This window comes from Dermacentor variabilis, chromosome 2, assembly GCF_050947875.1.
Source record: "Dermacentor variabilis isolate Ectoservices chromosome 2, ASM5094787v1, whole genome shotgun sequence".
NCBI classification, from domain to species: Eukaryota; Metazoa; Arthropoda; class Arachnida; order Ixodida; family Ixodidae; genus Dermacentor; species Dermacentor variabilis.
Window position 1 is genome coordinate 26,427,777 of NC_134569.1, and position 24,849 is coordinate 26,452,625.

Genomic DNA, 24,849 nt, shown 5'->3' on the forward strand with positions numbered 1-24,849 from the left:
AGACTGGCACCCTCCTTACTCCCTTCCTCGTGCAGCGTTTTCGCAGAAAGGAGGACCCTCGTGACATGGAATGTTCGCGTGCAGGTACCTGCAGCCCCTGCAACACCAGGGCGGACCTCGAACACTTAATCTGGGACTGCCCGCTGTATTCTGGCCCAAGGCAAAGGGCCCTTGCTTCGCTTCCAACGGAATGGCGACCAACCTCCCTACAGACCTGGGCGCTAGCGAGACACTGCAGTGCTGCGACCGCCAACGAGCTCTGGCGGTCACTGTACGAATTCCTGGATGATCCTGAGGCTCCAGCCACTGGGACCAGGCTTCTTCATCTCGAGCGTACCAGCGAAAGCATCAGACCCCATGATGTAGATAATTAGGTCTCCAATTATTTCCCTTACCGCCGCTCCCCAAGCCAATTCACCGCAGCCCTTTAAGGGCAAAAATGTGAATAAACACGTGTAAACAACAACAACAACATGTGGTCACGTGCATGAATGCATGTCACTAGTAAATAATGTGCGCATCGAATTTTGCTAGTTGAGTCAAGTACTGAGTTAAATTCGAGGCAAGTGTCGGGAAGATTAAGACGGAAAAAGTAATCGCGCAGAACTCGGGAGGTCTATAACCTCTTCCCTGGATCTGGAGAGTTCGCTTCACGAAAGGGACTTTCTGTGCTTTTCAAGTGCCTGCATTTCGCCGATCCCGACAATGTCAAAAAAGAAAAACGTTTAATTGTCTGAGAATAAGGAACGCATGCGAAGTCTTTGTGCGACGGAAGGATATAGTATGAGAGTGAAAGAAGTCATAAGGGAAGGACAAGGAGGTTAACCAAGCTGAGCTCAGTTGGCTATCCGGCACGGGGGAAGGAGGAAATGGGACTGAAAGAAGAAGAGGAGAGAAGTTCACACTTTTCACGGATATAGACACAATAAAGCGTTCATGGTTCAATTCATCACAAGCCCTTTTACAGGCTGGTGAACCTAGAAACGCTAAGCAGTGCTTCTCGCCACGATGCCAGATGAGAGTATACAGCGAAGCTGTAATACCGCTACCGTCCAAGGAAATTTTCGTGTCGTAAGCAGAAAAGCGAAAAAAAAAACTCCCCATATGTGGGCCGATCCTGGAGGTAGTACGATACCGCGGCCCGACCCGCGGCGGAGGTGAAGCAGGCGTTAAGCACTTCCCGTACGCGGGCGGATCCCGAAGATTGTGCAATGCCGGGCCGAAATGCGGCGGAGGTGCAGTTCGCCATTAAGGGGCCCACATACACAGCTTCGCTGGTCATCCTTCCTCACAGAGTGGAAGGGTACTGATTTTTTTCTTCTCTTAAAGGCGTGCCATGGTGCCACATAGCTACCCGAATGGCCAGCCTCCCATCTTCGTGTGCTGGGCAGCCACAAACTAGGTGTTTTATGTATGGTTTCGTCTACGCCACATATGTTGCAATTGGCTCTCTCCACCATTCCAATTGGGAAATAATAGGCGTTCGTAAAGGATAACATTAGTCACACACGCTAAATAGTAACGCTTTTTTTCCCGTCGAGTAAAACAGGGTGAAAGGTGTAACTTCCTATTAACTTTCGGAGTTAGCGAACTGTGGTGTATTCTATTTCCGAGCTTAATGCACTATACGGCTAAGAAGACTGTGGAAGGGGGGTGGGGCGGGTTGCGCACTGCAACTATTGTCAACAACAGTATCGAGGTGCTTTCCCTTCCTCAATATGCCTCACCAGCTTTGTTGGCACTTTCACTGACAATATTGTTGCAGTTTCCCGAGAGCCACTGAAGTACTATATCGTTGCCTCGGTCGACCTCTTGATGGTAGTTTAGTCCTACCAATGACACCAATTGTTCATGTGATCCGCGATGCAGAACTGATCAGAGGTTGCAGAGCTGCATTTTTATGAAGAAATATAGCCCAAACATTTGGTGACTGTTGATGCACACAAAGGACTGCGCTACGGAGGGCGACAAGTTCGCACCAGGCCGATGTTGTTACATGGCTGATCTCGAACTTCTTCCAGGTCGACGTCGACAGAATAGCCACCGCAGCAGTAGAGCTGGCTACAGTCTAAGAGCCATCTATATAAATGTGAATTGGATTGCAGTACGTGTGTGCAGTAGATAAAGAGCGCCTTGCTTCAGGGCACAAGTCGGGAAGGCATACTTCTTTCTAACACCTGCAATTGTGAACTTTTCTCAATGCATGCACTACGCATTGTTAGGCTTTATTTATGCGTCTCATCATGGACGCTGCTTCAAAATACCTTACGTAGCAGTGCTCCTAAGAAAACTGAAACCGAGTCCATTTATCACGTCCCGGGAGCCCGAAGCCGGGTGAGTAGGGTACGCATGGAGTCGCATTTCATGCGATTTCCATAATAGAGGGCTCTCTCCACTCGCACAGCGTGGACCCAAGGACTCGCCAGTGGCGTCGCTCGCTGCTTCGCAAGCCGAGCCTTTTACTTCTCGGGGCAACCTCGCTTTCAATTCGTAGAAGAAATTCGAGCCTTTCATTTGCCTCCACTGTTCCCGCCTTACGAAATATTTATTTTCTTTATATATATATATATATATATATATATATATATATATCGTTTTTTTTATTTTGGCAACTGCGGAAAAAGAGAGCATAAATAATAACAGGCGAGGGATCGGCAGAATAGCCGGAATGAAATGCAGCTGGTTAACGTGTATTACGTGAGTGACTGACTGAATGAGAAAAGTTCAGGCGAGAAAGATATATGCGCGTGGAAGCAAAGGGTCATGCAATGCAAGGACTCTTGTAATCTGTCAGGAGTATGTGTATTCAATAAACGATTCACGAAACGCAATAATCCTTAAGATTTGCTAGTGCAGATGCTAGCCCAGAACAGCGTTCTGAAACCCTTTCTTCAGACACAACGCAGTGGTTCAGCCTTTGAAACTTGGCAAAAAACTTGGAACGCCGTATGCATTCCTCGTCGAAAATTATTTCGCAAGAATACTTGTTTGACCGCCACGGCAAGAATGATGGGTTATACTGTTGTGAGCTAACATGAGCCGTCAGCATCATGGCACAAATAGCTCATCTCAGCGGAGTACCCTAAAGGTGATGTGCGTACCACAAGTATCGTGTACCACACGCCTGCAAGTTGGAACAGCAGTGCAATTGTTCATTAAATTAATTGTCGTGTGTGGTGTCATCAATACCATATGCCTCAGCTACTCATAAAGCAAACTATAACTGGTAAGCATAGTTTCACACTCTAGATATTACATACTTCAGGTAGGTACATCCAGAAAACCTGCACAACTATTTCAATTAAAAAAATAAAGGTATCGTGATGAGCACTGTCCGTTGCTTACAAACTATTTACTAAGGTAATCGCAAATAGAATCAGGAACACGTTAGTCTTCTGTCAAGCAAAGGACCAGGCAGGATTCCGTAAAGGCTACTCAACAGTAGAACATATTCACGCTATCAATCAGGTGATAGAGAGATGTGCGGAATATAACCAACCCTTATATATAGCTTTCATTGATTATGAGAAAGCGTTTGATTCTGTCGAAACCTCAGTCGTCCTGGAGGCATTACGGAATCAGGGTGTAGACGAACCGTATGTAAAAATACTGAGAGATATCTATAGCGGCTCCACAGCCACCGTAGTCCTCCATAAAGAAAGCAACAAAATCCCAGTAAAGAAAGGCGTCAGGCAGGTAGATACGATCTCTTCAATGCTATTCGCAGCGTGTTTACAGGAGGTCTTCGGAGACCTGCGTTGCGAAGAATTGGGGATAAGGGTTAATGATGAATACCTTAGTAACTTGCGATTCGCTGATGATATTGCCTTGCTTAGCAACTCAGGGGACCAATTGCAATGCGTGCTCACTGACCTGGAGAATCAAAGCAGTAAAGTGGGTCTAAAAATTAATCTGCAGAAAACAAAAGTAATGTTTAACAGTCTCGGAAGAGAACAGCAGTTTGTAATAGATAGCGAGGCACTGGAAGTGGTAAGTGAATACATCTACTTAGGGCAGGTAGTGACTGCGGATCCGGATCATGAGACTGAAATAATCAAAAGAATAAGAATGGGCTGGGGCGCGTTTGGCAGACATTCTCAGTTCATGAACAGCAGGTTGCAATTATCCCTCCAGAGAAAAGTGCATAATAGCTGTGTCTTACCAGTACTCACCTACGGGGCAGAAACCTGGAGGCTTACGAAAAGGGTTCTACTTAAATTGAGGACAACGCAACGAGCTATAGAAAGAAGAATGGTGGGTGTAACGTTAAGGGTTGAGAAAAGAGCAGATTGTGTGAGGGAACAAACGTGAGTTAATGACATCTTAGTTGAAATCAAGAAAAAGAAATGGGCATGGGCAGGACATGTAATGAGGAGGGAAGATTACCGATGGTCATTAAGGGTTATTGGATTCCAAGGGAAGGGAAGCGTAGCAGGGGGCGGCAGAAAGTTAGGTGGGCGGAAGAGATTAAGAAGTTTGCAGGGACGACATGGCCACAATTAGTACATGACTGGGGAAGTTGGAGAAGTATGGGAGAGGCCTTTGCCCTGCAGTGGATGTAACATGCTTATGATGATGATGATGGTGGTGGTGGTGGTGATGATGATGATGATCATTTTGTTCTCTTAATATGAACATCGGGGGTAGCCGATATTGTATTTAAGATTAAGAGGCAAAAATTGAGCTAAGCAGTCCAAGTAATGCTTAGGGCAGATTAACTGGTGGTCCATTAATGCTACACAGCGGGTGCTAAGCGAAAGGAAACTCAGTCGAGGTTGGCAGAAGATTCAGCGGTGCGATGATGTGAGGAAATTTGCAGACACAACTTGGAATCTGCTAGTGCAATACAGCGGTAATTGGGGATGCTGGGAGAGGCCTTCGTCCTGCACTGAAGATAACAGTAGTTTGATGATGATGATACTTAGTACTGCCCATCTGAATTCACCTGCTTTTGCGGGAAATAGGCACCGAACGGCACGGATACGGAAATGTCTGGTATCGTTTCTGCAAGAAGACTTGCTTATAAGTGAAGAGCCGCTAATAGTTATAGATTCGCTTACATAAGCACGCAGAGGCGCTTTCCGCTGATTTCAAAGGGCTGTACCATTATTTGCCACAGTAGCTAGGGCTTAATTACTTCGATGCATTCAGGAGACCATCGACCACTATGGATGTCTCCTCTTTTGAAGTGAAGCTGACGTGCCGCTTGACAAGTTTTTAGGAATGATAGATCTTTTGTAATGTCCACATATGTACAATGGGACGATCGTATTTGCCTTCAGAACAATGTGTCTACATATTGTCACGAAGATAACTAAGACGGTCTCGCGAAACAGAACAGCCTTGTTTAATGATGGCCGACACCCGAAAAATGCGGCGCACAACTGCGCCCTCCATCGTCTTCTCTCTTGCGATCGGTGCCTATATAGTGGGCAGCTTACTTCGCATCAATATGCTCGTCGATGGGGTTCATATACGTGACTTGTTTTAAGCGCCTATAGAGCCTACGGCGTGAAACTCGGGGCAGAGTAATTGTCTGAGAGTTCATTTATATTTAGAGAATACAAATAAATTTCTGTGTATATGCCTTTTGTCTGACCACCAATTCATGCGCCTCGTCACGACACGTGGTATCACAGCGACCCCGGCGATAGCGCTTCACATGGCGTATACTGCTGCTATAAAGAAGGAGACGAGACCGTTCTTCGCCAGTGGGCATTGCAGCAGCGCAACCGGCATGATTCTAAAAAAAAAAACATTCTGCGTTGCATGCTCCCGCAGTGATGACCGTTGCTTGCTACTGCTGCCCGGCCCACTGTGTGTCAAGTGGATTTCGAGTTGCGTACCTTCTTTGCCTGGCGATCTTTTACTTTGCGGCGATACTTGGCTAATATGAACTGAGCCTCTATTTCGCCTTTGAGTGAGCTCTGTCGCAGGTAGTCGAAGAGCATACGAGGGTGCACGGTATGTCTAAATCGATTCTAGATCTTTTTTTTTTGTTAGTGGAAACAGGGTTCCTAAAGCACACTGTGAAGTAGTTCCTCGCATTTCTGATCACCGTGCTCTGTTACCGCATGTATCTTCTGCCTCTACAAATAAAATCCGAAAAACTTCTACGTTCCTACCTTTTCTAAAGCAGATAACGAGTCAATGATAGATATTCTTTCTTTTCATTTTGATTGATTTGCCAATAGTACTGATAACATACATATTCTTTGGCACCAGTTTAGGCATGTTGTGAACAGCTGTATGCGTTGCGCAAAACATTGTTAAGAAAACAAAAAGTAAGAATCCGTGGATTTCGAGGGAGACACTGAAATTACGGAGGTGGCTAAAGAGACTTAAGAAGAGAAAATCTTGCTCCAACGCATCATATTGTGAAAATCAAATTAGGAATCCATTTTGAAATAATATCCAATTTATTGAACGACCACTTCAAATCTGCTTTTGCTAAAGATGATGGTGCCCTACCTTTTTTGATGTCACATTGCCACGTATACTTGACCTGATAATCTCAGAACAAGGCATCTTCAATATGTTGCTAAAAGTGAACATAAAGAAGTCACTCGGGCTTCGTTTCTTCAAATATAGGCCGAGTGGGCGTTTAAGTATTTCCACGTTTTATTTAATATATCATTACGTGACCATGAACTACCGATTGACTGGGTGACAGCCAGAATCATAGCGTTACATAAAAGTAGAAGGAGAAACAACATTATCTAACTAACGCCCGATATCATTACAATCCACAACTTGCAAATTACTCGAACACAATATACATAATGAAATGCTAAATTTTAATCACCATAATTTTTTAACCAAACATCAACGCGATTTTATAAAAGTATTCTCGGCGTGTACTCAGCTGACAGAAACAATCCACGATTTCGCAACATCAGTTGACAGTGGTACACAAATCGACGCTATGTTTACGGATTTTTCGAAGGCATTTGACAAAGTTCCTCACAAGAAACTACTCCGTAAATTGCATGTTTTTCAAAAATAATCACTTAACTATATGGACCTCTGTGCATCTTACTCTCAGAAAACAGTTTTTTTAACAACCTATCTGCATCAGTAACGGCGGATTCTGGAGTACACCAGGGTTCGGTGTTAGGGCCACTTCTGTTCTTCCTATGTATAAATGATATCGTATGAGATTTTGCCCTTCATAATAAACTTTTCGCCGACGATTACGTATTGTACTCCGAAATTAATACCAAATTGGATCAAGTATTCCTGAGCAGTGCACTACAGAACATTGCTTCTCGGTGTCGCGAAGGGCAGATGGTGATTAACGTTGAAAAAATGGTTTTCGTGACAATAACACATAAAAAGAAACATTTGCACTTTGATTACAGTATTCATAACACTTTCTTCTCTGAAGTTAGTAACTGTAAATATTTAGGGCACTGGATTTCGAGCGATTTCAATCGGATTACTCATATTAATAATGTCACTGCAAATGCGTACCATAAACTCTTTTTCTCAGGCGAGCGCTTAAGCTGTTCCTCCCTTCTTTTTACATTACGCTGCAATGATGTGGCAACCTTTTACAAAAATTAACATCGCCAGACTAGAACAGGTACAAGGAAAGCCGTGCGTTTTGTTTATAACACATTTACGATAATTTCAGTTACACAGCTTTTAAAGAGAGCAAATATTTCTTCCCTGGCGCAAGAAAATTGTTAGCGATTGAAATTCTTATATCAACTAATAAAGGGGCATTACAAGATTGACATAACAGAAATCATATCCTTCTCTTCCAGATACGCTTCTCGGCAAAGATACAATTTCACTATAACTCCCTTCTCCTGATGTAGCCACTCTTTTAAGTATTCGTTCTTCCCGCACACAGTAGCGGACTGGAACCATCTGAAAAGTAGCGTCGTCTCTGCGCCAAGATGAACTTCTTTGTTATGTTTACAGTGACATTATTTTGTTTGTATCATGTTTCCAGTGGGAGTGTTTTACTTCTCTGGTGTAACCTTGTATGTGCACAACATGTATGCTTTGTAGTATTGCGTTTTTTTAATTAACCTGTGTATTTCTCTGTACATACCATCGTATTAAATCACCCTGCTAAAATATACGCATTGTGATTGCGGTATTTATGAAATAAAAAACAAAGAAAAAGAAAAAACCATGCGATGCTTGAGACAATCTTTGCTGTTGTTCAAGACCGCTGCGCCCTACACCACCAAAACACGACGCAAATGTTGGAGCACAACACGATTACAAAGTCAATATAGAGGTTAATGAAAAAAACGTAGCACTTAAATATTGCCGTAAAACCTATCCGAGCTTCACGAATTTGTTCCATTGCTGCAGGCATGAAGGGCCGAAAGAAAGGAAAATTTCGCATCCTCAAAGACTGTCATTGTGTGCGTCCCACTATTTTCCCGAAGCCTCTTATAATCAAAGAGGTCACGTCGCTTGGTCGTGCTCGACAGACCATAACAATGTCACGTCAGGAGCCCTGCTCAAAGGCACGTATTTGATGTTGTCATAGAACATGCCAAATTTGCTTCTTTTGAGCTGAATGATGCACCGGTCGAACCGATGAAACCTTGAACTGTTGTACTGGTTCCGTGCAACGAAAAGCGAATTGTTGCTCTGTGACAAATGGCGGGGAAAGTGCGCATCGCCCATTTGTTCTTTTGTGCTGAGCACCCCTCAAATCACCACGGAGGAACTCAGTGCCAAGAAGGAAAGTGAAGTTTTATGCCTAGTAAGAGAAAAGCCTTGATTTTTTTTTAACTGGCTTCTCGGTTAAGCTCATAAGGCTGCTTTTATAATAGTATGTTTGCTTGAGTTATACAAGATGTTTGTATTTTCGTGTAGATCACCCTACTTGTGGAGGTGATTAAACTAGCGATATTGTACATTAGGCCATCATAACATAACAGTCATGCCCCTACTAGAGCTGTCAGATTTTTTACGTACGTCATGACACATATTTGTCATTATTATGACAAACCACGAGACGTTTTCCTATGTTACAAAGCTGAAAGGAGTTCATTAAAGACTGATTTTTGCTTTCAAATTTTCCCGAGAACAGCGCTTTGCTATTTATTTGTGACCCCATTTTTCGCGTCATCTGTCTCATTTCGAATAGGGTATAGCTGGCGAAAGTCTAAGGTGGCTTCTTCGCGAAAAATATCGCGTTCTTTATACACGCAAAAGCCGACAGCTCATCGTCCCGAGCAATGGCTGCAGAAGCAAAAAGAAAATCAATGCATATCTTGCTTGTTGATAAAACCAAGCACAACATTGCCGCCACCTGAATGTGGAATGGAGCATCGATAAGGCAAATTTGGCTTCGAATATCTGGAAAAGTAGATTTATATTGTCACATGTTCACAGTTACATACTAGGATACTTTGAGACACACCGTCGATTTTCTTAGAGACCTCAGGCTTATTTCTGCAAACAATGAACTATAAGTTTTACCAGCTGGTCTAGGAATAAATGAACGTGCAGCCAACCAAGCGGACAAACACTTATACTCTACTTCATACATGGGAGGAAACGATGCGGAAGCTAAACAAGTAGTTTCTGTCATAGATAGTTTGTCATAGTAGTTTTTGTCATAGTTCAGTAGCGATTGTTTTCCTTCAATGATTTTACGAAATACCTACGTCGCATATTAATGCGATTAGCATGCTTTGGGCACTTGCCCCTGTGTTCGGTATGTCTCTATGTGTCTGCGTCCCCATCTAACCTCCTTCCCAGCAATTTGATTCACTAAGTAGTCCATGGTCAAATAGCTAGAGTAAAGGGCTGCTGTGCTGGGGGAACTGGGATCAACACCAACCGTCGGACCGACCGGGTCCCTTGGTGCGTAACTCCAGGTATGTGCGGCTCTTCTATGAGTCCCTCTTCAAAGAGAACCACCCAGGAATAAACCGCGCAACGGTTTCTGCGATAATAAAGTTCCATCCTCCTCCTCCTCTTCCTCTGCCGTGAACTTGGGTCATCGGGTGCGTGCCACTGGATATGTGTTGCTGTTCAATGACCTTTTTACACTCAAACTTGAGCAACAGGGTATTTTCCAATGGATTATGTGCCGCTCTTCAACAAGCCTCTTTGATGCCGACTAGTTCCACTAGGTATGTGTCACTGGGTATGTGCAGCCGTTCATAATAATCATTATATAAAGCATATATCATCAAAAACTGTCCATTAACCATAAGTTTGATTGATAATAGCATTAAGGACGCCAATCTTGTATTAAGCATATCTGCACCGCCAGTTTCTACAGCTACAATATGTTGACGTAAGGTTGCCTCAAATCACGCATCATGTGGGCAACTTCGTTTTTCCAGCACGCAACGTATACTCTCTGCTCGCGAGTGCAAGCGCTGTGCTGTTGCTGCTGGTCGCAACAACGCGTCACTTCGCTCGTTTGGTGGTAAAAAGGTTAAGATCTGCGGCCTCATTCCTTCAGAAATTCCGTGATATTATGTGGAGGGAAGGTATGAGACTGTTTATGACATCATACAACACAGAATGCGTGATTATATTTTACTTTCAGATATAACGTAATATTTTTTAGTCATGAATGCATGGACAGAGAGAAGTTCCTCTAGCCTTCGTAGCATTGCCTGCTATGCGTAAAACGGAGTACAAACATGAGCAAGCGGCACAGATCTTTAGTGATACCGACAAGCAACGGCTGTACGTTTCCGTCGTGCGAACACCAAAACGATGCATAATATTCCACGTTTTGGCCTCGATTAAACCTGCGTGCACCGCGGCGCTCTGCAATAATGTCCTCAGCGCATGCGGCAATGACATCGCATGAAGGCAGCTTACGCCATCCTATGCGAAGTGAGCCCGCATCCTTTCAGAGAAAGAAGAAGTCAAATACAGTGAAAGCCCATTTGTTCACCCTGAAACATGGCAGTCGAGATGCGATAGTTTTAATTATCCTGCCTACCAGACGCTGTAAGGAATGTTCGGCGCGATCTTCCATTTGATAACGCTGTCACAGGCTGTGCCACAGAATCAGTGCCGACACTTTCAATTTCTGCTTTTCTGCGTCGACGAGAATGTAAATTGTAAAGAGTAGAAAAACAAGGTTCCGTGTAATGAGCACAAAAAGAAAAGATAGCAAAGAACTCATCCCGAGGCGGCAGACAGTGAACCGAGGCTCGCTTAGACACATCGCTTTCCATCCAGCCCCTCCTTTTCCATTTCTTCTTTTCTTGCATGCCGTTAATCTTTTCTCGCCGTTTACCCGTGAGAGAACGGAACGGCAACGCGGGGGTGGCGACGCGAGCGGAGGGACGAGAAGGAGCTTGCCCACTTTTTTCGGAGGGCTGATCCGGATCGACCGTGCGCTGGCCCCGTGGCAATTAAGGGAAGTGTGCCCCGTCCTCATTAATTAAAACCAATCAATGGAAGGAGACCCGCAGCGTGTCACGAGAAATCTATCTTGAAAGTTACTACGAGAACTACCACAGTCATATCATAAGAAAGCAGCAAACAATGACACCATGGACAGCATGGGGGAAATTACATTCAGTTCTTACTCGGGCTAAAGAAACGATAAATAAATGGAAATGAAAGTGGATGAAAAAAGAACAATAGACACATACGCAATCAAACGCATAAAACATCTCAATGAGACAAATGACAAATCAACAAGAAATAAATGGAAAATCTTATATACAAGAACTACAGGACAAAGTGAGCAGAAGGGCTTGGAGAGGGTATGACGAGCAAAACAAGCAACACGGCGGTCTGCGAACAGGAATAGGTCAGGACTCAGCTACATTAATATCTGGTTCATGTGTTTAGTTATACTAAATGTATGATATACACAGCAGCGGCGCTGACTACCATATTTTAGTCAGTGCAGCTGCTCTGACACGACGCCGCAAATATGCTTCATTTAGTGCGTAGTTTAAGGGGGCTACGAGAGAAAGTGGTCACATGTATGAGTGTTCATAGCAGCTAATAACACCTACAAGTGTGGTTCGTAAGTAGCAAGTTTAGTCTTTCTTATTGACGTAAAACTAAATAGAGGTGCATTTGGCTTTGGCTGTAAAGAATTCTTAAATTTATTGAAGCGGGCAAACGTCAAAAGTATGCCATATATGCAAACATCCTTTATAATTGATAGTAGACTTTATATTTATGATGCTTATGGAAACAGAAGCCACACAGTTAAAGGAGGTCAGTGCTCAATTCATTTTCACCTATTACGATATCCTGATATGCAGCATCACTTTCGGGATGTCGGCGCCCAAGATGAGGCCGAATAAAGCGCGTACCTATAGTTTTGTTCTCGCACAGAGACTTGCTCAAGAGCTGCGGGAAAAAACTACACGGGGCATCAGTGTATGTAGTCGTTGGCATTTTATATGAATATTGCTACAACTCGTACTGATATCGCTATTTCTCCTAAGTGGTCATGCCATGAGTGTTTGCTGGCTTCGATTCTATCGTTGCAATAGATTAGGTCGAACATGTGCTGGATAGTTGAATGTGTGCAATAGAGTTCGTAAGTACAAACTGAATTCCAACAACTTGGTCAACAAACCTATTGTTCGCTACCAATTTTGTATATATGTACAAATAACAAAATTTGCGGTGCACCCCACTAACAGTGCGAATCGAACAGCAAAATTTGTCATCATATATTTTATAAACTGGACACGGTCCTTGCTGAAATGTTTGCCACATTAAGTACAAGTAGGCTGCTCCGAATAAAGTTCTGTGATCTCGCAATAGGACCCCACACATTGTTTTAACATTAATTCAAAGCTAAAGAACATGGTTAATTTTGCTGCGTACATCATCGGCTTCCGACAGTGTGCAGTACAATTAAGTTTGGTCGCGTGCCTTTGACGAGGCTGCATGGACCTTTTCTATTGTTGAAATGAACATAAATGGTATTCACTCACTCTATAATGACTACGGCTCCTCATTTTCACATGATATTAATGACAATAAGAAAAATATTGTAAGAAGAAACGTCACAATTTCGGAAAATTCGGAACGGTATGGGAGGTAAATTGAGTAAACAGTATGACTGCATACATTTTTTGAGTTTCATTGATCTTAACATGTTTACAAAAACGCCGCGAAAGTTCTTTTCTGAAGGGTGTTTTATGCGTAAGTTGTTTGTAGAACTGTTTAAATCCAGTAAAATATGCACAATCACACACTCAGCCTGCGCCACGCGAACACAGATCACACTTGAGCTTTTGTTCAGGCAGGCATCTTTAATGACGGTTCGCCATATTCACGTGCAGGCCTTGACTTGAAGCCTATACCTTGACTCTACGGAATGGAGCACAGCTCCACATCTCAACTTGGAGTCGAACTATCAACAAAATTATGGAGCGTGAAAAATCTCCACTTTACAATAGTGCTCATATAGTCCGTAGGGCAAAATTTCGCGCTTAAAATACGGGCCGATGAGCCAAGAAAAACTGCCAAGAATAGATGTGCTTCATACCATAACTAAAGATGTTGAAAGGCGATTCAAGTTTCAGTTAAAGTCGTTGAAAGAAAAGTCTTCCTTATCCACTTGGAGGCTAGATAGGGGCGAAGTCACTAAAACAAATTTATTTAAGGGGGTTTACGTGCCGAAACCACGATCTCATTATGCGGCACGCCGTAGTGAGGGGAGGGGCTCCGGGGGCACTTGGGATTCTTTAGCGTGAACCAAAATCTAAGTGAACGGGTGTTTTCGCATTTCGCACCCATCGAAACACGGCCGCTGTGGCCGGGATTTGATCCGGTGACCTCGTGCTTAAGCCCAACGCCAAAGCCGCTAAGCAACCACGGCGGGTGGGCGGAGTCAGTGCGCACCGCACTTTATCGCGTCACTCCTCGCGTAATTAAGGCCGATAGAAGGAGTTGCAGACTCGTAATTTTTTTTAACAGCGTAAGCTGTTATGAGCTCATTCGAACAGTCGTTTCGGTTGGCGATGGTGTCCGCCGCCGCCAGGGTCCAGTGTCCATCGCAGCTATGTATCACCTTGCGCGCGAGAAGTCGAGCTTCAAGTAACCGGCGTCGCAACACCCCACGCGGGAACCAGTTGTGTCTCCGTTTTTCTGCACGGGGATTGGTCTTCTTGCCGTTGCCCTTGTAAGCGCGAGGGTCTTGCGTTTTGCTTGTGTTTTTCTTTTTCGTCAGCGCCATTTTCCTCTTTAGCTCGCAGCTGGCTCTGCGCAGCGAACGTTGCATGCTGTTTACTGCGGTGTTGTGCTAGCGTTATGCCGTGCTGTAGCGAATAGAATTACAGCAAGAAGCCTGAATATGGTTCTGCAGTTTTAAAGCGAAAGCTCTACTAACCACGTGGAGGCGAGTTTCGCCATCGCCAGCAATTTCCCCTATATTTGACCGCAGCTGCATCGTAGCCTTGGCAACGCATCATGTGACTCGCCGTGCCGAGCTCCACTGCCACCGCCGGCTTTGCGCATGCGCTCTCCGCAGCTGGGTCGCCGCTTAACCACGTGACTCGCCACGTGCCTCGCTAAGAGGAGTGCCGCGGTCGCCCAGTCTGTGCTAGCTTGGCCATAAATGAGAGCGAGGCCGGGCCCTCTTCTCTGAGTGTTGCGCGGGAGCTTTGAGCAGTCATCGCCAAGCGGAGTCTGACCACCCCGTGGATATCGCCCGGCGAGCTGCTTCACTGGAGAGGGTCCGGAATGCAACAGGCGTCGCACCGTCGAGGTCAGTGTAGTGACGGCGTTCACGCCCTGTTCATTTGTGATTCGACGCTGCGCATGTTCACAGCGTCTCGTTGCATGTCTAGCACTTGCGCTTTCCCTCTCGCACAAGAGCCGTCGCACCGTCGAACGATGGGTGTCTACCCAAGCCTAAGCACAGTCATGTCTAGCCACCAGCCTAGGCACAGCCGTCTTACCTGGCTTAACGATGATTGTATACCTAAGTATAATAATTACAGCTAAATCAAAGGTTAACCAAGTGAAACCAAGACTTAACCAGGCTAAACCATGCTTTCGCCTGGGTTACCTAAACTAAGCCGCTGCCAAGTTTTTTATGATGCCACAAGGAAAGCGTGACGGCTTGCGCAAGAAGGAGTGGCTGCACAACATTAGCCGAAAGTACTTTGTTCCGACAAAGAACATTGTTTCCAGGTAAGGCATCCTTCTTATTGCTCGTGTCAAAGCATACCCTAATGCTTCATATTCTTTTTAATTCCTCCGGCCGGCTCATGAGCGTTTTTTCTGCGACAATTTGTAGATTCCATAAATATGGGGGTGTCCTCAGTCTGCTGAATATCCTGCTGGGACTTATCATCTCGCACGTCATCAACTGTTATTCTTTTGGAAATACAACACTTTAGTTTCTGCTTTCTGCTGTGAACAATTATATGCGTATATACAACCTCTCGATTGCAATTTTCGTTATTGTTGAAATCCGTTGCCAGCTTTACGGAAAATCGAAATAGCGACTTGTATAGGAGCTTACCTTCCAGCTTACATTGATGTGTTCGTCAGTCACTTAGATGCAATGAATGCAGGCGCTGAAATAATTAATGGCAAGTATACCGGTGGCATTGCGGGTGATGAGCGCTAGCTAGTCTACATTACCTTTTTAACCCGCCGTGGTTGCTTAGTGGCTATGGTGTTGTCTACTAAGCACGAGGTTGAGGGATCTAATCCCGGCCAAGGCCGCCGCAGTTCAATGGGAGCGAAATGCGAAAACATCCATGTGCTTACATTTAGGAGCACCTTAGAGAACCCCAGGTGGTCAAAATTTCTGGATGTCCCCACTACGGCGTGTCTCATAATCAGATGGTGGTTTTGGCACATGAAACCACATAATTTATGAATTATTAAAATATGGAGCCAAAGAGAAAGAGCGTGCCGTGCGCAGCGCGCGCAGCTGGCACGCGAGGAGAATTGTGGAAGGCGCCGCGTGGACGAGAGTGTCGCTACTTTCAAATTATCAAGGCGTTTTAGCGTTCAAGACACACGAGCGCCGGCAACGTGACCCTACGGCCCCCGCCAAAAGCGTCTACTACGGAGACGCCGCGGTTGCCTCCGTAGAATTTCATACAACAATTACTAGAGGGAACTCTGGCACTAGTGCCCGCGGGCGCTGCAATGGGAGCGGCCGGCTGTACCAGCATGGGATTTATGGGAAGTACATGGATTTGCCTAAGCTTCGTCCTTGTGGCTGCAAACGGCTTTGTGACTTTGTATACTCGTCATTTTCAACAATGTACTGCGTAACAAATAATCAAATAAACATTATTCAAATTGTTTGACGGCAAGATTCCAACACAGGACCCCTAGCACAGAAGCTTGACATTGAAACCATTAAGCCACGGACGCATGCATCGACAAGCGATGGGAAACGCACTTATAAATTTATTGCGGGCATGCTAGTGCCTCGAGATTGCTGGCGCATTTCGATTTGGCCAACTCGACAAGCTCAATTGTTGCAATGAGTAGAGATTGTGCATGTTTGTAGCGTCTTCTGCACTTGGCCTTTGGCATTGCGTCTTCTGCATTGTCGCCTTGCGTCGGCATCGCGTTCCTGTACTGCGGCATTCTCACGGCAGCATGATGTGTGCGTCCGCTTCGCGCTTTTGGAGAGCAGGGGTTCCAAGGCTGTTGGATTGCCGAGGCTGGAAGTTTCCTCCGGGACGCCTGGGAGTTCTCTACACCAGGTCGGTGTCCGGAAACCTTCAACGCTCTCCGGCCAGAGATGATTATGCGTGCTGAAGAGTGCTGACGTTTGCCGAAGGTACAATTAACATGGTTTATTTCACATTTTTACCGGCATTAGGGCAAGAATAAAAATACATACGAAAAGAAACATGAGATTGCAGCAAAACGTGCTCGGGGCTTGAAAAATCTAAGGAAAATCCTTTCTCGCATTTCCGCACTTTTATGACCTTTTTCTCCAGCCAGAGCACAAAGGAGCTTTTCCTCTTTTGGGTCTCCATGCCCCCCGTCCATTTCCCCCGTCGTCCACTTCACCCGGTAGTCATGACTACCGTCATCGACCATGACTGCCGGTGACTTCACCCCGGCAGTCATGGTCGACGCTTATAAGTCACCGTTGCTTCAAGCTTTCTCTGTGGTTCTTGGACGGTGAACTGCGGTTCACGTTCGGGCCACTAATCCAAGTGCGCGCGCACTTAGGGGGACGTGAACCTGGCAAACCACAGGTGCACCGGTTGCCAACGAATAGTCGTGAGCAGTGCATCGAGTGATTCCTGGCACAAAGTAGCGGCAGCCGGCGTCCGGCAGCATTGTTCCTGCATCTGTATCACGCAGTGGTCTTGGCGCGTATGCCTGCCCTCCTTGCTTCAGTGCAATTAGCGTTTCACAGAAGCTTCTCGGCTAATTATGGATTAGCACGCTGAGGGATGTTTGCGCGATTTGTGCGACACGATGTGAGGGACTCGGTGCTTCGCTGCAGGAACCCCGCACGGACAGGTAGTGCCATGGCCGCTACGTCTGGGAAAACGATGGCACAAGCTAAGAGGATCTGCATAGCTTTGGTACAATTCGTTCCAGCAAGCAAACTTGTCTAACCTGAAGTCTTAAATACAACTGGTTCTGTGCACCAGTCTGTGCGATTGGAACAAGAACACGCTTAACATATCTCGCCAGCTGGCATTCAAATTCTGACGCAAAGCGAAAGCGTATACCACTCACAGTGAGTAATCTTCTTCACAAAGCGTAACACACCTAAATAAATATTGTAATGAAACTGCACTTAGTAGCTTCACAACACAGACTCCAGTTTGTTCTTGTCAATGCCGCGGCTTATATCCGCAAGCAGACAAGGTTGTCTCCGATAGAAGCGAATAGAGGAATGTATACCAGGCCAGTTGTATACGAGCGGTTGTGGTGAGCTACTGCTGCTTCTAGACAACATTTCCAACCACCTGGGGATACTGGATGCATGCGAATGTATTATTCGATGTCCCTGATAGCCCTTTCAGCTAGCTCATTTGCTTCAGACATGTATGGCGCAGTCGACAGGATTACTTCAAATATCACTATATGTGTGTATGTTATATTGAATAAATAAACATCAATAAAATTGTCTGGTGGCAGCATTCGAATAGAGGAGCTCTAGTACACTAGCCCGATGCTCCTACCATTATACCACAGGCACATGGCCCTGCGGTGGGAATAGAACATGCCTAAGCATTTCCCGCATGCAATCCCACAGGTCGAGAAACTTGGCGCGTTCGACTGCGATATCAAACCCGCCGCGGTGGCTTAGCGGTTATGGTGTTGCGCTGCTAGCACGAGGTCGCGGGATCAAACCCGCGCCGCGGAGATCGCATTTCGATGGGGGAAATGTAAAAACGCCCTGGTCCCGTGCATTGAAGGCACGTTAAATGTGATGTGTTAATGTTGGTTGCGCGCGCTGACACCATACTTATCGATTCAGTTAGTAAGCGAATTTTTCCATGTTTATACGGCCGATACAACTACTATCATTACTTCGTGTACCTGTCTACAAATTTGCTGTAGCAATCTATGCTTCGCCTGTCGGGCGAAACTGCGACTTATTTTTTATTTGGATGGAGGTCACGCACTTTCTGTGCCGTTTTTATGCCCCGGATTTCTGATGACGGCAGGGTCGCACAATGAGCCAAGTGATGATCTCGCAATAAAAAGGGCGCCATTAGCAGTTGCCGGAATGGACGCGAACACCAGAATTTGAGAACTATTTCGCCTTAGGTGGCATCCGTAAGGGGCTGAGAATATTGGAAGCACTGCGCTGTGATTCGCGCTACATCTGCTAACCACTAGGTGCATGCGTCTTCTTCTATGGTGCTCTTTAAAGGCTGATAATAAGACAATTAGACAACTACTAGCCCTTCTGCTTTGCCAACATTAGTTCATTAATATTGTTACGAGGTATCGCACATGAGCACGCCGTTAAAGGACCGCTTCACTCCGCGAAGAGAAAGAAGACGGCAAATGCCGCGTGAGATGCTGTCAGCCATTCTGCTTTTGTAGCAGCCTGTAAATGTTGTAATATACGGTTTTGTCTCTTCCTCGTGTAGTCCTGAATTCCCGTGACAATATATACAATACACATGTACGACCAACTGAGCTAGAGATAAGTGTTGTTGTTGCTGAAACTTAATGAAATCTCTAGATCTCCGTGATACTCTTCACTGATTCATACGGAAAAGCTCAAGTACTCCTCCTCTTCAGTACATGCATTCAAGCAACATTGCCAGTGTCATGCGCAAGATTTGCCCGCAAAATTTCCGAGAAGCGTAGAATTCAAAAGCAGAGGTCACTTTTATATGGATCCATATTTTATAGATTGCCTCTTACCGTAGTCGTTGGATGGCGACGCATCCGCAAGGGATCGGTTTAGAGCTAGGTGGATGTGGGAAGGGACGCTGGCTTGGCACTCAAGAGAGCGGTGACTCATGGGGAACCTCAGCAAACCTCAGACATGGCAGTTCGCGCGCAGGCAGTCAGTTGTTGGGCTGAAGACAGGGACCTACAAAACACAGTGAAACAAATGAACGTAGCTTATTTTAGCGCAAACGAACGGCGACAGTTACAAAGGAAATGAGCTAATTTCATTTTGATTTAATACATGGTTCACTACACATTCTAGGTGCAAAAATTGCACGAAGACAAAACGCTTTCTGGCTCATCAAATGAGAGAAAGGAGAAATAGCATGTGTCGCCTATGCAATATTCCGCCGTATGTATGTATGTATGTATGTATGTATGTATGTATGTATGTATGTATGTATGTATGTATGTTTGTATGTATGTATGTATGTATGTATGTATGTATGTATGTATGTATGTATGTATGTATGTATGTACGTACGTACGTACGTATGTGTGTATGTACGTATGTACGTATGTGTGTATGTACGTATGTATGTATGTATGTATGTATGTATGTATGTATGTATGTATGTATGTATGTATGTATGTATGTACATTCGGTGTCACCCTTCTGTAGAGCGCGGGAACGGTGGCTGCAGGGGTGCTCAGGAGTCAGCCAGCGAAGTTTAACAGTAGTTGCTGGGCCCAAACGTGGCCACCAGCTGCCGGTATACGTCGCTGGCTGCCTCAGGAGTGCCCCAGAGGCCGCCGTTCCCGCGCTCTACACAAGGGTGACGCCCAATGTACATCTTTGTTTTTGACGACAGTCAATTATCAATGGTCATTTTAGTCACATGTTAGTTCGGCAATCGTCGCGTTCATTTCTTTTTTGTCTCTTACCTTCTGCCTTCGCACTGCCGCTACATGCAGCTCAAGTAACGTGTTACCCGCCGTGGTTGCTCAGTGGCTATGGTGTTAGGCTGCTGTGCACAAGGTCGCGGGATCGAATCCCGGCCACGGCGGCCGCATTTCGATGGGGACGAAATGCGAAAACACCCGTGTACTTAGATTTAGGTGCGCGTTAAAGAACCCCAGGTGGTCAAAATTTCCGGAGTCCTCCACTACGGCGTGCCTCATAATCAGAAAGTAGTTTTGGCACGTAAAACCCCATAATTTAATTTTTAAGCAACGTGTTCTCGGGTGCGTTCTCAAGCCAGAAAAACTGAGCAAGGGAACAAAAGAGCGATGAAAGCAAAACGCGTGTAGTACTCGAACAGTAAAAAATGCGGCCACTTATGATGCACACAAACCTTGTTCCCTTGTACGTTAGGAAATTTTTTTATTCAGGTGCTGGTATAAAAACTGCATAAGAAAAGCCAGACTTGCCAGCCGAATTATCAAGACAGGCTCCAAGAAGATATACATGACCGTCGAAGGATGTCATATTTGTATCGTGGTTCCTGAAGAAGCCGTACGAAAAGAAAACTCGCTTAAACATTTCTCAGCCGCGTTCACAAATCTGTGTGCGGAAGGTGTTCCGCAAAAGGTCAGAAATAGGACAGTGTGTCGTCCGTATACACCATACATATATACGCGTAATGTCTAAAGGAACATTTACCCGCCTTTCTTCTAGACAGGGCTGCAGAAAAAAATGGCAAAGTGAAGGCACAGAAGCGATACCGCATGGCTTCAGGTAAAACTTCCGTTAGGCAAGAAAAGGGAACCGGGGACGCCTTTGAGTGAAGAGCATACACGACGCAGTAGGAAAGTGAAAGTAAAGCGAATATGACAAAACGAAAATGGAACGAAAGGAACGACAATGCCAAAACACAGCTGGAAAATAAAAATTATGGACGACGGGGGAGGAGGTGTAGAAAGAAGCTGCGAATGACGTGTGAAAGACTTCGCGGCCCGCTCGCAGAGGGCAAACGGATTTCGGGGATATTGAATGAATGCGGCAAAACACAGAAATAACAGGTCGCGCTGCCCTTTTGCTGCGTCTTACTCAGTTTTCCAGTCGGCTCTTGTTCTTGCCCTTCTTTATTTGTTTTCGTTGACGCAATACTTACTATAGCTTCTTGCCCGGCTTCCATCTCCTTCCAGTGTCCCGTAAGGGACGGAGGATTCCAGAGGCGGACAGAGAGACGGTCTCAGGCTGGAACCGGCGCAAGCCGGTCGAGGCACAGAAAGCTGTTTTCGCAATGAACGTGAGGAAGGCGTGTCCAGAAAAACAAGCGAGGGCAATGGGAAAATAAAAGCCCGGAGTTAGCGCAACTGCTAGCTGCCTGAGCCTTACGGTCATAAGTCGGCCTCTTGCTTTCTTTTCATTTTTTTTCCGCCTGTCTATAGCATCAAGGCCAATGTTTCTGACGCTTCGAAGATTGAGTCACTCGAAGACTCATAAGAAAGGAGAGTCTGAGAAACGGAAGCGTCTCAGGGTTTCTGGCGCGCATAACGGTGGGATGAGAAGATCCGGAAACAGACCCGAGTCCGAAACAAAAGCGCGGTACAATCGATGATGCTTTTCCAGGAGTTGAAAAGAAAACGAGAAATGCGAGCCCGCTAAGTTAGCTGCACGAAATGAAGAATCTAGACAGCAATTCTTGTATGGCCTAGATTATTGCGAAACCCTTGCTTCCTTATTTTCATTTTTTTTTTCACGACGAAGAGGCTTTTCTTCCGCCCTGCGTGGAACCCGACCGCAACTCGGTTCTCGGGCAAGCTCTCTGAGGGAAATAAAGGACGGCAGTGGATGACGACAGCGGAAGCAAACAGCGAAAGGGATCCAAAGCTTTGCTTCATCGCCGAGTGGCACGCATCGGAAGAAAGAGTGAGGGAGGGAAGACAACTTCACATTTTGCAAAGCTATGTCCACCGGTAGCTAGCGATACTCCTCCTCCTCCTTTTAAAGCACTAAAAGAGAAAAAAAATGTTAAGGAAGGGAGAAGGAATGTTGGGAAGCTGTGTATTCGTGGCATGTCATATGCGTATTTGTTTGTAAAAGCCAGATATGCGCAGATAGTCCTATGGCAATGATGCCTGCAGAGTGTCAGGGACACACAATTACATGAAAGCAGTCGACGTTAGCCATGCCATGTCTTAAGTTTTCCCTTCAAGATGGAGGGCTGGGGGATGCAGCATGCTCTTCCACGTGAAAATCATAATTTGCTTATTCCAGTTAGGCATGGATACTTATGAGGAACCAATACAACTGCAAATGTACTCGAATGTGCAAATCTACAACTGCGAGAATTATTCATATACCTCTAAAAAAAGCGTTTGAGAAATTATGCGAAGAAAAGAATTGAACACTTGATCGAAACGAAACTTTTCAAGGTGTTACCTAATGCGAAAATTTCGACATTTGTTCGTTGTTTTCGATGATGATGATTCATATGGGGTTTTTTGTGGCGCAGGGCCAAGTATGGCCCAGAAGCGGGCGGCCGGTCGTTATATTTTGTTTATCGTATATGCTAGTAATCTACCCCGGACCCCAGAAGCCCTGCAAAAGATTATCTGCTGCCCTGTTTCTGGATGTTAAATGAGCGTACGATAACGTAACGCACGAAGCGATTTCAACACGTTAGAGGCAGTAGGACTTGACGGCAAGATCTGTTTCTCGATTAGTAGCTATCTGCATAAGAGATCCTTTTTTATACTTACCGCGGATGGCCCAACCTCCCAGCATTACAGTAACCGTGGGGTGCCTCAGGGCGGAGCACTGAGCCCAACGCTATTCAATCTAACACTGATTCGACTCGCCGACATCCTTCCATGCACCGTTAGGCTGTCGATCTATGCCGAAGACATTTGTATTTGGAAAGAAATGGGTTTCCTGCGTAGCAATTGCTACGAATGGGTGGATGTCTGACTTTCCCTTTAATTACTTCTCTCCACCTTGCGGACTTCTGCAGAACTATTACGTCAATAACTGGAGTTATACCAGATATACTTTCGCTACCCTGACTATATTCAAGCGTATACAGGTGGTTTTTGCCAGACAAATTCTTCTACAGCTGCCATTGTCATTCTGGAATTGAACCAAATACATACGTTTAAACTATCGCAGACGACGTCATCAACAACAGCTGAGCTTTTTGCAACGTTGTTTTTGTTACGATACATAAATTGAACACAAAAAGGGGAACAAAGGGTCATTCTTTGTGAATCGATCGCAGGTGGCTTTGTCTTCACTTCATGGCGACAACTCGCAAAATATGGTGTTAGTTTACGCGACACCAAAGGAACTCGCAAAAGCAAGGGAAAAAATTGCACAATAATGTTTCAATGGATGTCTGGCGACTGCAATATCCCTGGAACTGTTGCAGCAGACAAGGCAACTGGACAAGCGCATGTTAATAACGCCACACATGGTCTCTCTCTAACACAAGGCGAATTGCGCCGCATACATAGACAGATCTCAGCCTGTGGTTGCAAAGCGACATGGTTTGATCAGAACTCAAAATCTTTAGATTTATTTCACGTTGACCCATGGTTTCAATTCAAAATTCCGTTCACAATAAATACAACTGGAGCCTTTTAAACACTCATTCACCGTATTGAGCTCGGTACCGCGTACACAAAACACTTTTTACATAAAATTGCAAGAACTCACAGTCCGTAATACACTTGTGGCCACGCGGATGAGAATGTACAGCATCTTCTGCTAGAACTTCCGCGACGCGATACCCACAGACTAAGCTTAGCACATGGTTTAATTACTTTAGACCGCAGGCCCTTCAGGCTCAGGAAGATCTTCGGTACATGGCTCATTGCAAAGACGAGCATTAATCGCCACTCAAAAATTTCTAGAAGCGAGCACTGTTCTCGGAAACTATTGAGTTTCCGCGAATATCCTAGTTAAATTGGTATTACCTGAAAAGACTTTCATGTAACTATTCTGAAAGCTAGCCCGCGCTACTTAAGTCGGTCACATATTGCAACTTATCTCGAGTAAGTCGTGGCCCTTTCCACATTGCACATTTATTTCCCCGAGTGAAAGACAAAAATCGAGAACTACGCATCGACTACATATCATTTGACTTGAACAATCAGCGCGTGTAGTACAAACAAAAATTGAAGTGCTTCATCGTTTCGTCGTAGTTCGTAGACTTGCAGGGCGGATTCTCCCAGCTGAATCACACCGGCCCCGGCCAATCTGACCTACTGGTGGCGGTGGTATGCTGGAAGGGGCACGTTCCAGCAGACGCTGCCCGCAGGACGCGGTATATGAATACTAACAGCACCCATTTGTCCCAGAGGAGATCTATAAATTCCTGAGCTGCGACAGGCGCTGTTATTCTTGGCGGTCGTGTTGCTCCCTCAGCACGGCGGCGTTCCCTGTCACGACGAACGGGGTATCGGCCTTGCATAAACATACACACACACACGCACGCACGCACGCACGCACGCACACGCACACACACTGCGTCGCATGCCTGCATCGGAAACGTCCTGTAAAGACATTGGCACGTCTCTATCGATCCCGTCCTCGGAGGGCAAAGGCAAGAAACCGTGTGGTGTGAG

At 45.5% G+C, this 24,849-nt stretch overlaps 1 protein-coding gene across 1 annotated transcript in view; it reads right to left on the reverse strand.

The window, feature by feature from the left end:
- The window catches only part of LOC142571532 (kin of IRRE-like protein 3), a 231,932-nt gene that overhangs the window by 115,415 nt on the left and 91,668 nt on the right, over positions 1–24,849 (reverse strand). The window contains exon 2 of the mRNA XM_075679963.1: positions 19,309–19,480. Within this exon, the coding sequence (XP_075536078.1) occupies positions 19,309–19,332 (24 nt within the window). The 5' untranslated portion in view covers positions 19,333–19,480. The remainder of the gene's footprint in view (positions 1–19,308; positions 19,481–24,849) is intronic.